Source organism: Plecotus auritus, assembly GCF_963455305.1.
Source record: "Plecotus auritus genome assembly, chromosome: 2".
Taxonomy (NCBI): domain Eukaryota; kingdom Metazoa; phylum Chordata; class Mammalia; order Chiroptera; family Vespertilionidae; genus Plecotus; species Plecotus auritus.
The window spans coordinates 196,001,042-196,015,608 of NC_137771.1; the positions used below are offsets into that span (position 1 = coordinate 196,001,042).

Here is a 14,567-nt window from a genome sequence, read left to right on the forward strand (position 1 = left end):
TATTTTTAATTCTACTATTTACTTTCAGCAGGAGATAGGATAGTTCAATGGTTCTTAGCCCAAGTTTCCTGGATAATAGAGCCCAAACTAGGGTAGGCTTTATTGAGAACAGCAAAAGTGAGGGGAGAAGAGAAGAGAGGCAAGGACATACACAAGACAGTGCATTACCATAGCTTCACAAAACTCAGCTAGTTGATGAGTCACATAGGATAGCTTCCAGACTGGCTGTGCTAAACTCAAGAACTATTTATGCAAGACCTACTATATCACTAGAGATTAAGTTTAGTACTTGAATCCACATTTATGAATTTTGCGTTTCCGGGAGCAAGTCAGTTCTATACAAATAATTGCTGTATAATGTGTTTGGGGAGATGATGGAGTATGCATCCACCAATTAATTTTATAATCATGAACAATGGGAAAACAAGAAATCCTCATGACTCAGTCAGGCAAGGAGGAATGCGGAGAGGCATACATCTGCCAGATCCTTAACACCCCCATTCTCACAGGTTGTGTGGCTTGGTTCCCACCCCCCACCCCCACAACCATTCACACACAACTCCTAAGAAAGTCAGGTTCCAGCATTTTCTCTGAATTCAGAAGTTTCAGGATGAGCCAGTGTCTTTGTGTGTCTAGGTGGGTGGAGCCTGGGCACTGTAGTCACTGGAGCTTCTGCTGTGGTATATCGTAGAGGTTGTGCCAAAGGCCTGCCCTCAGCCAGGAAGGAGGAAAATGGCTGGGGGTGTTAGGAAAGAGGTGAGAGTGGTGGTGATGGGGATGTCCATTGAGCCAGGGGCAGAGGCCAGGGAGGCAGGTGGGACAGAGCCATCCTGTGCAGCCCATACACGGGGGGCCAGCCCCACCCCTCCAATGGTACAGCCTCAGGAAGTTGCTATGGCTCCACATCCTTGATTCTAAATGAGATTGTTGTAAAGATTAGAAGTGATACTTGTAATGTGTGTTCAATGACTGGCCCAAAGTAGACATTTAATAAATAACAGATAATATTTTCCTATCCACTCATATTTGCAATAGACATAAATTTCTCTTAACATTTGGGTATGCCTCTGGAAATAAAAACATCTGTTTGAATTCAAAGATATGACTGAGATGAAGTAGAATAAGCTAGTTAGTACTGCAAATAGGGTGCTATTTAACCCTAGGACATATCACAGGAAATGACTAAGAAAGCTCATGGTAGAGATTAAAGGCCAACCAAGGAGGTCAAAGGATTTAGGCAAAATCATGAGAATCGAGAAATGATTTCATGCTAAAAACGCTTTATATAACTGTAGATTTGTTGTTGTCTTTAGCTAGGGAAAAGAGAGAACATGGGCTCCAATCCTGTTCTGTGGAGCCAGGGAGTCCAGATCATTTAGCACCATCATCTCCAATTTTGACATCTCGGGAAGAAAAGCAGTGTCAGTGTTAGGCCAAATGGAGGCTTTGATAGGAAACCAGGAAAGAAAGCTAAGCACCTGGGGTTTACTGGGCTTTGGTGGCTTCAAGATCAGATTAAATATGAAGCCCAGAGGGAAGACAGTGTTTGGTTATCAAACTTAATAGCAAGTCTACACTGTGTCCATTTCATAGAATAGAAGCTGAACCCTGGGAGGTTGTTAGTTGCCCAGGTTACACTGATGATAAGCATATAATGAGCCTAGGTCATCTGACCTGTCCCTTATATCACTGACATGTTATTGTCTGTCCAAGGTTCATAGATATTTGTGGAACTGATGTTCTTTTTTATAAAAAAATAACAACCCTCAAAAATCCAAGTAAACATCAAGAGTCATTTTTTAATGTGTTATTTTCTCAAAATATATAATCTGGAATGTGAAATATGATATCATTTACTTTATTCAAAGTCAGCGAAACTCAAGAAATATTTATCCAAGACTTACTATATCACTAGAGATTGAGTTTAGTACTTGAATCCACATTTATGAATTTTGCATTTCAGGGAGCAAGTCAGTTCTATAGAAATCATTGCTATATGTGTTTGGGGAGGTGATGGAGTATGGATCCACCAATTAATTTTATCATCATGAAAAAATGGGAAAACAAGAAATCCTCATGACTCAGTTTGGTTTTAAATGACCTAATTAGAATTCATTTTACATTCATACATTAAGATGTGATTTTTGGTTTAAAAATCTATTGTATTTGTTTCTCTTAGTAAGCACAAATAACGTATTGGAAAACTATGAGGGACTTTGCATGTTATTTTAGGAAGGAAAGCAGGAAGTCAATCACAGCCCTAGCCAGTTTGGCTCAGTGGATAGAGGTCAGCCTGCAGACCAAAGGTTCAGTTCTGGTCAATGGCACGCACCTCGGTTGCAGGCTCCTCCTGGGCCTTGTTTCTCCCTGTCTTTTCCTCTCTCTTTCACTCTCTCTAAAAATCAATGGAAAAATATCCTCAGGTGAGGATTTAAAAAAAAGAAAAAGAAGTAAATCACAGGTATTTTCACAGAATGAATCTTGAGTTTTTTGTTATTGCTGTTCCCCTTTTTAATTGTTTTATTCCAAGTCTATGTAAAATAAGGAGTAAAGTCTTCTGGTGTCAACCCTCCTGCCACCCCCAATTCCACCTCTGGCTGGGTAAATATCTGGACTTTGGAGTCAGATAAACCAGGGTGGGTCCAGCTCTATCACTTCCCAGCTGAGTAACCCTGGGCAAGTTGCTCACCCTCTTTAGGTCTCTCATCTTAAAAATGGGGGGTAACAATGGGCCCCAACTCCTAAGATTATTGTGAGGATTCAATAAGATTATGCAGTTAATTTCTTTGGTACAATGCCTGGCATATGGTACATACTCAGCCAATATTGGCTAATGCTAATATTTATTTTAATATTAATAGTCACGGTTGATAATGTTATTATTGTATTTTGTCTAAGGCAATGTTTATGTATGGGCTATTTGGAAAGGAAAATATCTATTCCCTTTGATGTTCTACTTGGCAATCGTTTTGAAAATTAAGATCAGAGGAAAACTCTAGCTTTCTCTGATTTCAACACTGAAAAACTGGAGGTAATTAAGTGTTCCCTGCAAAGATTTTTAATTCCAGTATTCAACACCAGAAGAAAAACACCACAACCCTATTTACTTCCCAGATACAGATGCAAACAGAAATAAAACACAGCTGCTGTTATTGCTCCATGGGCACCATCTCTACTTGGTACCAAAAGAGATAATAATCTTGCAGTATAATTTTATAAGGAGGTAACAAAATCAATTACATTATCTCAAGTGTAAACACTGAAGCCCTTATCCTGTTTCTGGTTAAGATAGGCTATAACTGTGGCAGCTGCTCACCCACTATTATAGATTATTTTAGCTGACAGAAAACAGGGCTAATTAATGAAGATTTGACTCGGAGTATAGATGGCCTTACAGCTTGATATTTAAGAATGATACCAGCAATACAATTGTTGAATGAGGAGTCAACACAAAGCAACCATGGCACAAGTGAAGGCAGTGATGGACAAATCATTTGGTTCACTTTTCATTATTAAACGGTAAAGTCTTCAGAAAAAAACATGAACAAATCTGTAAACCTTTTGGGATCACTGAAATTCCACATGATCTTATAAGATATTATGAACTCTAAAAATCAAAGGCTAAGAAGAAATTTAGGAGGCTGTAGGGATATGTTGTTTCCATAATAGTAATGACTGGGGGGCTAGGAGGGTCTTTTCCAAGATCTGGTGATGAAAGTAGAGCATATATTTTGTTGTTATAGAATTTAAACTTCATATAAAAGATTAATTTATAGACATTCAAGTCCATAACATAAAGTCAGTATTTTGAACCTCTGTAACCAAGTTCATGAGATTTCAGTCAGACAAGTCTGCTTTATGAACTGAACACTGACACAAGTTGACTGTCCTTGGACAAGTTACTTAACTAAATCTTTCAGAACAATTATAAATACCAGGTAGCATCATTGTGGGTATTAAGTAAAATAACTGCGCTAAAATTGTGCTTAGCACAAGTAAACACTTGAGGATAAATAAGAGGATTCCTGTGTTTCTTTTCTCATTCTCCTTTAAATTTTTCACATGTTTATGTTTCTTTTCTCTCTATCTGAAATAAGATATTTATTTTAGCTTGATCCAGTGACTCTGTAGTGTTTATTCCAATTACATACCGTGTATAGATTATTCTGGTCTCTATACATCTTAAGTTTAACATTCATTTTTAATATTAACACTCTGTCCAAAGGGAAAGTCATTTGGAGTAACCCTTGTTTTTCTTTGCTATGCTAAGAGTGTCGGCAGAGTTAATCATAAGACAGTTTAATCAATAGAAAATACCTAAATGCTTTATGAATTCACAAACAGCAATGAGATGATATAATTTCTTAATTGTTTTTCCTTGTCTCATTTCCTCTAAAAGTTTTTCATTGCCTTGCATTTTAAATAAAGCAAGACCTGGGTCATGGTCAGCATCTCATAAATGTTTGTTGAATGGAGAGGGAAGGAAATAAATATTTTAATTGTGAGTAGAAACAACAGCTCCTTAGCAGAGGCCTAACAGACTTCAATTATCTTATGCAGGTTAAAGAACATTCTGCCACCTGCTTCTCCTATTTATATGAAAACTACTTGGTTTAATTTTTTGGCATAGGAGAAGGGTTATTTATGTTAATTACATTGTAAAGGGAGGCTGAACAATTTATAGCATCTTTTTCCTATAGTTAGGGTTTTAATGTTAGAGGTTCTCTAGAGATGAAATGGCTCAACCTCCTTAATTTATAGAGGAGGAAACCAAGGCCCTGATAATTTAAATGGCTTCATCTTTTGGTGCTGAGCTGCAAGAGAAATCCATTTCTTCCTATTCTTTTCATTTGCGTTTGCTCCTTGCCAGAACATGTGCTTTACTAAAACTTCCATCTATTCCAGGGGCACTTATATATCTACACAAAATATGCAGGAAGATAAAGACCAAGGGTGAGAACATCAACTCTTGGATTAGAGAGAATTGCTTTCGGATCCCTTCTCCTATATGACCTGGACCAGATTGTCCAAAGTATTTGTCACATTAACCTAATCTTTTAATGCCTTGGTTTTCTTATCTCTAAAGGAGGGATGACAAACTCTTGTCATCTTCAAAAGAAATAACCCTTCACAGATTTATTATTGAGGCTCAATGTAATAATGCATATAACGTATTATCACTAAACCAGGTGCTGCTAAGCAATAGTATGTTATTACAATATACATTCGAAGTGGGAGAGAATGTTGAAGGGAAGCAATGTAGACAAGGAGAGTCCTATATTTTGCTAATAATAAGCCACAGATTTGGCTCCAGGCTTCCTTTCAGCCAACACAGAAAAAGAAACGTGATTGATCACATAGCTCAGATATAACTTAGTTATGTTAATTATATATATCCGGCCAAACCAGAACCACTCTCTTCTACTCCCAGCCAAGATCTCTTTTTACCAGACACAGCAGTATAGGGTTTTACAGACTTGTTGAGTTACATGAACTGCTGCTCAAGTTTCCAGAGACTATCTCTTAGCATTTCCTCCATAGCCCCCCAGCTTTTTGATAACACCTGCAGGAAAAAACCTGGCTAAGTGTCTTCCACTTAGCACATGCCATTCTCAAGAAGGCCAAGTCCTTGGAGGAGGCCAGGGATAAATTAGAGGTTATGTAGCTTCTTTCCCTCACTCACATCAGACATTCCTTAGTCACAGGGACCAGCCTTATTAACTTTGCATATTCACTCATTGCATCTCACAGAGAGTGAATGATGGGTGCTCAGTAAATGTTTGTGATTTGCAGTAATAGATGAGCATGCGTGGAGGAGTTACGGGTATGAGAGCCATTCTCTTTTAGGTCCTGGTTGTAACAGAAAGGTTATTTCAGGCAAGACAGATTTTTCATCCAACTCTGATGACAATGCTCAAGGCTTAAATCTCAGTATTTTAAATGAAAAATGAAATCGATATGAACTCCTCTTCCCTGGATACTGGTGTGCAGCGACTTGTGTTATTAAATGTCGGAATGAAATAGAACCAGTTTTCTCAAAAAAGGAGAGAAGTATAATTCTAGTACCTCTTGTATCTTTAGCAATAGGTATATTAATCAATTACCTTTCAAGACATGTACGTCACTGTAACTCATGTAATGGCCAAAATCTATCTCAAAAAAGTTAGTATACACCTTGCTTGGAATGTCACCTTCAGAGGAAATGTAGAAAGGTTATGCTATCACAAAATTATTTTAAAATCTACATATTGAAATTATTATAAAATGACCTAAATTTTCTTTAGAAAAATAAGACAATATGTGGTGAAGACCTGGGGGTGGGGAGGAGGGGAGCAAGTTAGAGGGGATCAATGGGGGCAGGGAGAAAGGGGGACATTTGTAATACTTTCAACAATAAAGTTTAAAAAAAAGAAAATATTTCAAGTTGCTTATTTTTTATATATTCTTCTTTTTTTGCCATGCATTTGAGTTAATCAGTTCTTTTTTTTAAATAATCATTCCCAAACCAATCTCCCCTTGAGTCTCTCTTCACTTATCCAAGTTAATAAAATTAGATGAGATATATGTTAATCTTTACTCAATGTGGTATTTCTTTATCTTGCTTGTTTTACAATTAGGTATCCAACTCCAGTTTACTTTATAAGCTAGGAGTCCTTTCACATTAAACAGGAAAATAAATTGAGAGGTTGTTTGAGATACCTGGGGCGTACATAGAGCTAGTTGTTTCTATATGCTGTATCTAACCTGGAATTAAATTAGAAATAGGATTTTATTTGACCCAAATAATAAGTCCTTTTCTTCTTTCCCAGCCCATTTTCTTTTACCCTGTCCAAAGCCAGCATGTCCCTGAAAACTGAGCCAACGGTAAATACATCCGTGCTGCAGAAAATCGCTGCTGACATGAGTAATTTGATAGAAAACCTGGACACGCGGGAGCTCCACTTTGAGGGAGAGGAGGTGGACTACGAAGTGTCTCCCAGCGATCCTAAGACACAGGAAGGTAACGACCGAGGGCCTGAACCAGAAGAGAGTTTATCAGGATGGCTTGGCAGAGCACAGATTTGAAATAACCAGCAAATGGTTGATCTTCCTTGCTGATGTCATAACACTGGGCTAAGACTGTTTCGTTAACTGTTTTCTCATCGTTGCACATTACGATTCTTAAAAAAAAAAAAAAAAAAAGCCTGCAAAAGGCAAGTTATGCTACTATCATGTATTCTTGCAATATCATTGTGTTCTTGCAGTAACTTTATTTATTTATTTTTCAGTGTATATCCCTTTCTCTGCTATTTATAAGACTCAAGGATTTAAGGAGCCTAATGTACAGACGTACCTCTCTGGCTGTCCAATAAAAGCCCAAGTTCTGGAAGTGGAGCGCTTTACGTCTACAACAAGGGTCAGCGCCTTTATGGACTCAACTTGTATTAGTCAATGTGTATGAATGAACACACTGACTTCCGTTTTCCTTTCTCCTAGCTATGCCTGTATTTTAGCTTTCTGCTTGTTTGTATGTTTTGTTTATCACTTCCAAGTCCTCATCACCTCTCAAGGTTTTGCTTTCCTCCCATTTAGTCTTTAGTCTCATATGCCTCTTTCCCTATCCTGGAAAATACATTTAAAAAAAAAAAAGGCATTTAGGGCAATGTAGAAATTTAATAAATTGCGAAGTGCCTCTCCTAGTCTTTCTCACCCGCAGTTTTCTGTTCAATGTGGATTCCTGGGGCATGACCATTCCCCCTAGAATGCCAGCTAAGTGTAGCTTTTCTAGCTTGTTAAGTAAGAATAGAATGATGCTACCTAGCTCTTGAAAGAAAAACAACAACAACAAAAAACAAAACAGGATACTGCAGTGGCTAGTGCCATTACCCAAAAGTATGGCTGACAGAATTCTGCTGGCATATTCCGCCTCTCTGGTTTGTTCCTGGCACCTGTCCTTTGGGCCCCGTGCACAAGTTTTCCCTTTGAGGGCTGGGAAATATCTTCATAACCTTTGACCTAGAGTGGACTAGGAGAAGCTGTTAGAGTAGCTGCACTGCTCTGTTTCTGCCTGGATTTTGCAGTTGCCAAGTCGGACAGACACGGAAAGTCGCTGCAAAGTGGTGGCTTTTGTTCCTCAGAGTGAGCTCTGGCCACTGCAGAGTAAGGCCACCATTGTCTCCGGCCTCAGGGGAGCTGTAGAGTGACTTTCCTGCCCCGGCAGGCTTTGCCTTCCCTTCCTCTTTGTATTTGGGAGGGTGACACGTGCTTCCTGGGTCCTGATGGCTTTGCCTAGTGCTCTGTCCCCGCCTGCCTGTGCATGTTCTAACTCCTAGTTTCCACCCACCTTGGTGTGCAGCCTTTCCTCTAGGCCAAGCATGTCAAACTCAGGCTGTTTAAACAGAGCATGCAGCCCGCTGGCTGCGAGTTTGACATGCTTGCTCTAGGCTCTTCTGATGAGTTGGGTCCATATCTCCCTGGTATACCACTGAGCAACACCACCCAGAAGTGTCTCTAAGATGACATTTGCCTTCTTATTGGCCTACCAGCTTTTAAACTGAGAGGCAGTAATGTGGGGGTTAACTGTAGTCTCAGAGCCAGACTTCAGGGTTAATTCCTTCCTGTCTTTGCTTTGTGATCTCTCATAAGTTACTTAACCTCTCCGTTTCTCAGTGTCCTCATCTGAATAATGGGCAAAATAGTGCCTATCTTCTAGGCTTGTTATGAAAATTTAATAATAATATACATAATATTATACAAGTATATTATATATTATAGTATACAAATATTGAAGCTACCAAACCACAGACTTCTCTCTTTGTATATACTCTTCTGTTAGTCAAGTGAGTTTGGCTTAGTTCTGTTTTATTTTATGTATTTTATTTTTCAATTACAGTTGACATACAATATCACATTAGTTCTGGTGTACATCTCAGTGATTAGACACTATATATCTTACTAAGTGATCAACCACAATAAATCTTGTACCCATCTGAGGCCATACATAGTTATGAGAATATTGCCTGTATTCCCTTGGCTATACTTGGCATTTGCAATGTTTGGTTAAGTATTCAGTTTTCTTAGACTGGGAATTAGAATCCTAAGAAATGTGACAGCTTGCTTAAATTGCATAATATTTCTTATTTATTTGACTTATCTTAAATTGAGCATTTTTCACTTGAATGCGAAGTTTCTGGCCATTCTGAGTTTTCCTGCATCCTTTTTTGTGAAGCATGATGCAGGGTGATGCAAGGTGAAAGGCAGCATATAGTAAAGGCAGCATATAGACCTAGAACTTGGTTCCTTTAACTTCTAGTTGTAGTAACCATCATGGATCCTAACTAGATGCAAAGCAAGTACTACATTTGAATATTTATCAGTGATATGGTTGGACTTCAGATTTAAGAGCAGAAGTTACATAGACTCTCATGCTCATGTTTGTTTATACTACATCAATACAGAGTGGTCGTGCTTTAGAAATTTGAAATATATGCCAAATACCAGTAACCAATGGCCACAGGCCAGGAATCACTCATGGGATTGCTGACACCAGAGCCTGGATAAACGAGCAGAGTAGGAGACATTTACTCTCTCCCATCCCCAGCATCTATGATACCCAAGTCTCCTGGCAGGGCCTGGTGCCCTCTAGGTGGTCCAGAGTACCTATTCCCCTCCCCCGACCTCCTCCTCACCATCTTAACCGTCCCCCCCCCCCAACACTATGGATCTTCCTTCAAGATCTCCTGTGCTTTATTTATAAATATCCCTCCATCTCATGACACCTTCTACTATATCAAAATTCCTATCCCCCAGGGCTGTTAGCTCTTCTGATTGAAATAATTCACTAGTCACCAAGAAATATTTGCATTTCATAAGACATAATTTTGAATTTTTAAATGAAGATTTATTTGAGTTAAGTTGCTGGGGGAAATATTTTGAGTGTAGGAAGATCTTGTGCTCCTTTCCCTCTAATGCACCTGTACCTTCCTGGTTACGGGTGGGGCTTCAGGGCAGGGAGATGTAGACAAGGAGGGACCTTGGAATGTATTGCAGAAGAAGGTATAATGCCATTTGTGAAGGGCAAAAAGTGGGCCAAGGTAATGCTCCTAGGATCCATTCCTCCAGCTTCCCTCTCACCCCTCCAACTGTCTGCTCACTGCTCAAATTTTTGGATAATCCCTGATGGCTTAGTAGGGCCTTCACTCATTGTCTCCTTGACTTGGTTTCTTGTTTCAGGTGTGTGTGCGTGTCTGTGTGTGTCTCTGTATGTGTGTATTTGTATTTGTGAGTTTGGAGCAATAGGATTTGTGGGAGTTTGTCTTTAGTGAGATTCTGAGTTTGTCTTTTGAATATTATAAGATGAACATTTAAGAGAATATTATTCTGTAATTAGTTGTTTTTAAAAACATTTTACTTAAGTACTTATACAAAATAAGTAGGTTGGATTTAAGGGCACTTCCATGTTACTTATTAATTAGCTATTGTTCATCGGAATTTTTGTTGTTGTCTAAAATACCAATCCTTTTTATTTATCTCTGTAGGCACGGAGTATCAATCTTTACACTATTGAATTAACACATGGGGAATTTAAATGGCAAGTTAAAAGGAAATTCAAGCATTTTCAAGAATTTCACAGAGAACTGCTCAAGTACAAAGCCTTTATCCGAATCCCCATTCCCACCAGAAGGTAATTGTTACCCAGATGTCCAAGTTGAGTGGAAAGAGTGTTTTATTCATATTATGAGTTAACTGTCCATTGTTGGCAGATATGTTCTATTAAGTAGAACATATTGTCTTCCAGCAATAAGCCATCTCATGAAAGATATTAGGGAGTCGTAGCTCAAATAATAATCTAAGAAATGTGTGCATTGTGTTTGTGTGTGTGTGTTTCAGACACACATTTAGAAGACAGAATGTCAAAGAAGAGCCTCGAGAGATGCCAAGCTTGCCCCGTTCCTCTGAAAACACGATGAAAGAAGAACAGTTCCTTGGCAGGAGGGTAAGTCCTTCACTGTTTTTTTGTTCAGAACATAACTTTGCAGCGTTGTAGAAACATGGATCTACTGAGGGGTGAGGAGGGTCTGGCTGCAATTTTTCTCAGCCACCGATCCATTACCCAGGCTGGTGATTTGCCCCTGGGATGGGTTAGGCAACCCTCTTTTTCCCACGACCCTGGAAGGTTGCATTTTTCCAGAAGAAGTGTTTCCTTTTGTAGGAGTGATATTGTGAAGAAGCTGTCTTCCCTGCAGGGACAACTATGGGCTTGTTGTGAGTCAAGATTGAGCTCATTATTGGGGATTTTGAGATCTTCTCTTTTTAAATCATACATTTTCATGCATTTGCTTCAGAATTTGAGTAATTTGACCTAAATATATGTCGGGAATATATATATGGGGAGAGAAGGATAGAGTTGCACATGTACAATCTGTAGGACAGAAACCTCAGGCCTGCTCTGCTTCAGTGATGTGGTCCTGCATAGGATAAATTAATTTTTTACTAGAAAATTAACAAATAAATGTTAGTTCTGTTTTGCCATGTGAAAATCTTACGGTCTGAAAGGTATGTTTGATTTATCCTTTGTAGTTGTCATCTTGTTTAAAATCTTTTTAGGGGCATGGAATACATATTTTCGAAGATACCTAGACAAATAAAATTCTATAGTTTTGGGTTACCATGTATACATATGCGAGTGCAGTTTAAAATGATAAACTATGGCTTTAACAGCTGGTACTTCAGTAAGTACCACCTTAACATATTTGAAGTCAGAGTACAACTTACTAGAAAGTCTCTTTTTATTTAACTCCCTCCTTGTTTCCCCCCTGAAAATCTGTTTAAGAATTGCAGTACATATTCCAGTAAATTCAGTGTTAGAATTGAGGAAATTCAGGTTTTTTATAAAATCAGCAAATGCTTTAAAACCACCCATTATGGGCAAGTCCTGTGCTAGTAATTATGGAAGATTAAAAGAATATACTGCTGGGGCCTTGTCAGCAGCTTATAAAAGACCTAAGTATGTAAAAATTTAAGAAGAACAGATTTAAATAATGGTTCAAGGGAACTATAGAAATAACTTCTTAATACTATTCAGGATTCCTTGTCCAGAGGTAACATTAATAAATCATTGAATAACTTACAGAAGGTAAGATGGACCAATGATCACATTATTGTCACTGTTTAAATTTTTCTGTAAGTTTGATGATGTTATTTCTTATCTAAAATGTTTGCATTACAGAAACAACTGGAAGATTACTTGACAAAGCTACTAAAAATGCCCATGTATAGAAACTATCATGCAACAGTAAGTACTATTTAGTGATTTAAATTTTGAACATATAAAATCAGATTGTCAGCTGAATTTTGGATCATTTTATTAAAGCAGGTACTTGTATCCACTTTCAGATTATTCCTTGTGTTAAAATAAATGAAATGAACACAAAATTGATTTGACAGAAAGGATCTAGGTTATGGTGATGCTATTTTAAGATACAAAATATAACTGATATGTCTGTAACACTGGATTTAAATGAACTTGAAATGCTGCTACAGGCTAGATTATCTAGAAATCAGCCTACTTTTCTCCTCAGGCTTCCAGAATAAAGTCCCAAAGCATTCCTAACCCTTAAGAGAAAACTTTAAGTAGGAAGTGATGAAAACAGTTGAGCAGACCTGAATACCCAGAGATTTTACGGAGCACGCTGGTGAATGCCATCTGATCAGCCTGTGATGCTTATAAAAGGCCTGTCTTTTCGTGTGAAAGTGAGAAGCCTGGGAAAAGCCAGGGAGAAAAGAAACTATTGGAAAATAAGAGATGGTGGAGGCACACAGAGTGGGAGAGTGGCCTTACAGAGGATATCAGAAAACACTGGGCTCTGCTGGTTTAGAGGCCCTTGAAGGTGCTGTGTTTTTAAAGGGTTAGCCTTCGCTTATCTAAAGGTTTAGATAACTGAGAATGCACTGGATTATTAGACTTGGTGTTTGTATGAACTGTATTTCTGTGGGGTTGGATGTATGTATGTGGTGTCTGTGCAGAACTTGAGAATAAGTGCAGTTATAACTTGGCCTCTAGTTTAGAGAGCGGTATCACATAAATACTACACAGAAAGAGGGAAGACCTCTGTGTATTTAGGAGAAGAAGGAAGAGCATCTTGACCTTTAAGAGTATTTTTGTGACTCTGCCCTCTTGCTGCCTGTCAGCATATTATTTGGAGGGTGGGGTATGCACCCAACTGGTCCCTTTTATAGGTAAATGACTGGGGCAACTATGACCACCTTCTGCAGCAGCTTGCCCTGTGATGTTCCATGGTGGACTTGAATGAGCTCGCATGGTTTCATAATCCTGGGGAAGAGTTTTCCCAGGGAAACCAGAAATCTGGGTCCAACCAGTGGATCTCAAGAGAAGGAATGGGAAGGATTTCTTCCCTTCATGGACTTGGAAGCATGCAACTTTGAATGAATGTAACAAATGAAGTTATTACTGCTCTTATTACTAAAAATGCTGCTTCCTATTGCGTTCTCTGGATACTCCAGGAGAAGGTGGGGGACTGCTGGATAGGGCTCCCCTGACCGAGCAGCCCTCACTGCTGCTGGGTTCCCTCCCGGAGCCACCGGCTCGGATGCGGAGACCATGCCATCTTGAAGGGGGAAGTGGATGTTATCGGAAGCCTGAAAATCTACAACTGTGGCACCCACCGAACAGCTGTGAACCCCAGAGCACCAGTCCCCAATTGGCACAAGCATGTGGATTCAGAGGAGCTCTACACTCCACCACAGAAAGGAGAGAGAGAACTACATAACCAGACACCCAGAGAAGAGAGACCATGGGGAGACAAAGAAATAGCCTGCATATGAAAAAGCAGGCATCACCAGAAAAGGAAGTAAACGAAATGAAGGCAAGCAACCTGCCAGAGAAAGAATTCAGAGAAATGGTCATAAGGTAGCTGAAAAGAATGGAAGACAAATTCGACAATATGAGTAAGAACCAAGAAGAAATGAAGAAGAACCAAGAAGAAATGAAAAATGACATCGCTGCTGTAAAGAACTCAATAGAAAGCATTAAGAGTAGACTAGAAGAAGCAGAGGACCGCATCAGTGAGCTAGAAGACAAGGTAGGAAAAAATACACAAGTAGAGCAGCTTCTAGAAAAAAAAAATTAAAAAGCAGGAGGAGAGCCTAAGGGAACTTTGGGACAACACAAAACAAAACAACCTCCGCATGATAGGGGTGCCAGAGGAGAGGAAACTGAGCAAGGAATAGAAAACCTGTTTGAAGAAATAATGACAGAAAACTTCCCTGATATAGGGAAGAAAAAACCCACACAAATCCAAGAAGCTCACAAAGTCCCAAGCAAAATGAACCCCAAAAGACCGATGCCAAGGCACATTATAATTAAATTGGCAAACACCAGCGACAAAGTAAGAATCTTAAAAGCGGCCAGAGAGAGACAGAAAGTTACCTACAAAGGAACCCCCATCAGACTAGCAACTGATTTCTCAACAGAAACTCATCAGGCCAAAAGGGAATGGAATGAAATATACAAAGTCATACAAAGGAAAGGTCTGAATCCAAGAATACTGTACCCAGCAAGGCTATCA

The 14,567-nt window shown here is 39.0% G+C and overlaps 1 protein-coding gene across 4 annotated transcripts in view; it reads left to right on the forward strand.

The window, feature by feature from the left end:
- Positions 1 to 14,567, forward strand: part of PLD1 (phospholipase D1) — a 156,173-nt gene that overhangs the window by 26,356 nt on the left and 115,250 nt on the right. For all 4 annotated transcript variants that reach the window (XM_080657756.1, XM_080657758.1, XM_080657759.1 and 1 more), the window contains exons 2-6: positions 6,810 to 7,000; positions 7,269 to 7,396; positions 10,518 to 10,663; positions 10,870 to 10,975; positions 12,209 to 12,274. In XM_080657756.1, coding sequence (XP_080513882.1) covers positions 6,841 to 7,000; positions 7,269 to 7,396; positions 10,518 to 10,663; positions 10,870 to 10,975; positions 12,209 to 12,274 — 606 coding nt within the window. In that variant the 5' untranslated portion in view covers positions 6,810 to 6,840. The remainder of the gene's footprint in view (positions 1 to 6,809; positions 7,001 to 7,268; positions 7,397 to 10,517; positions 10,664 to 10,869; positions 10,976 to 12,208; positions 12,275 to 14,567) is intronic.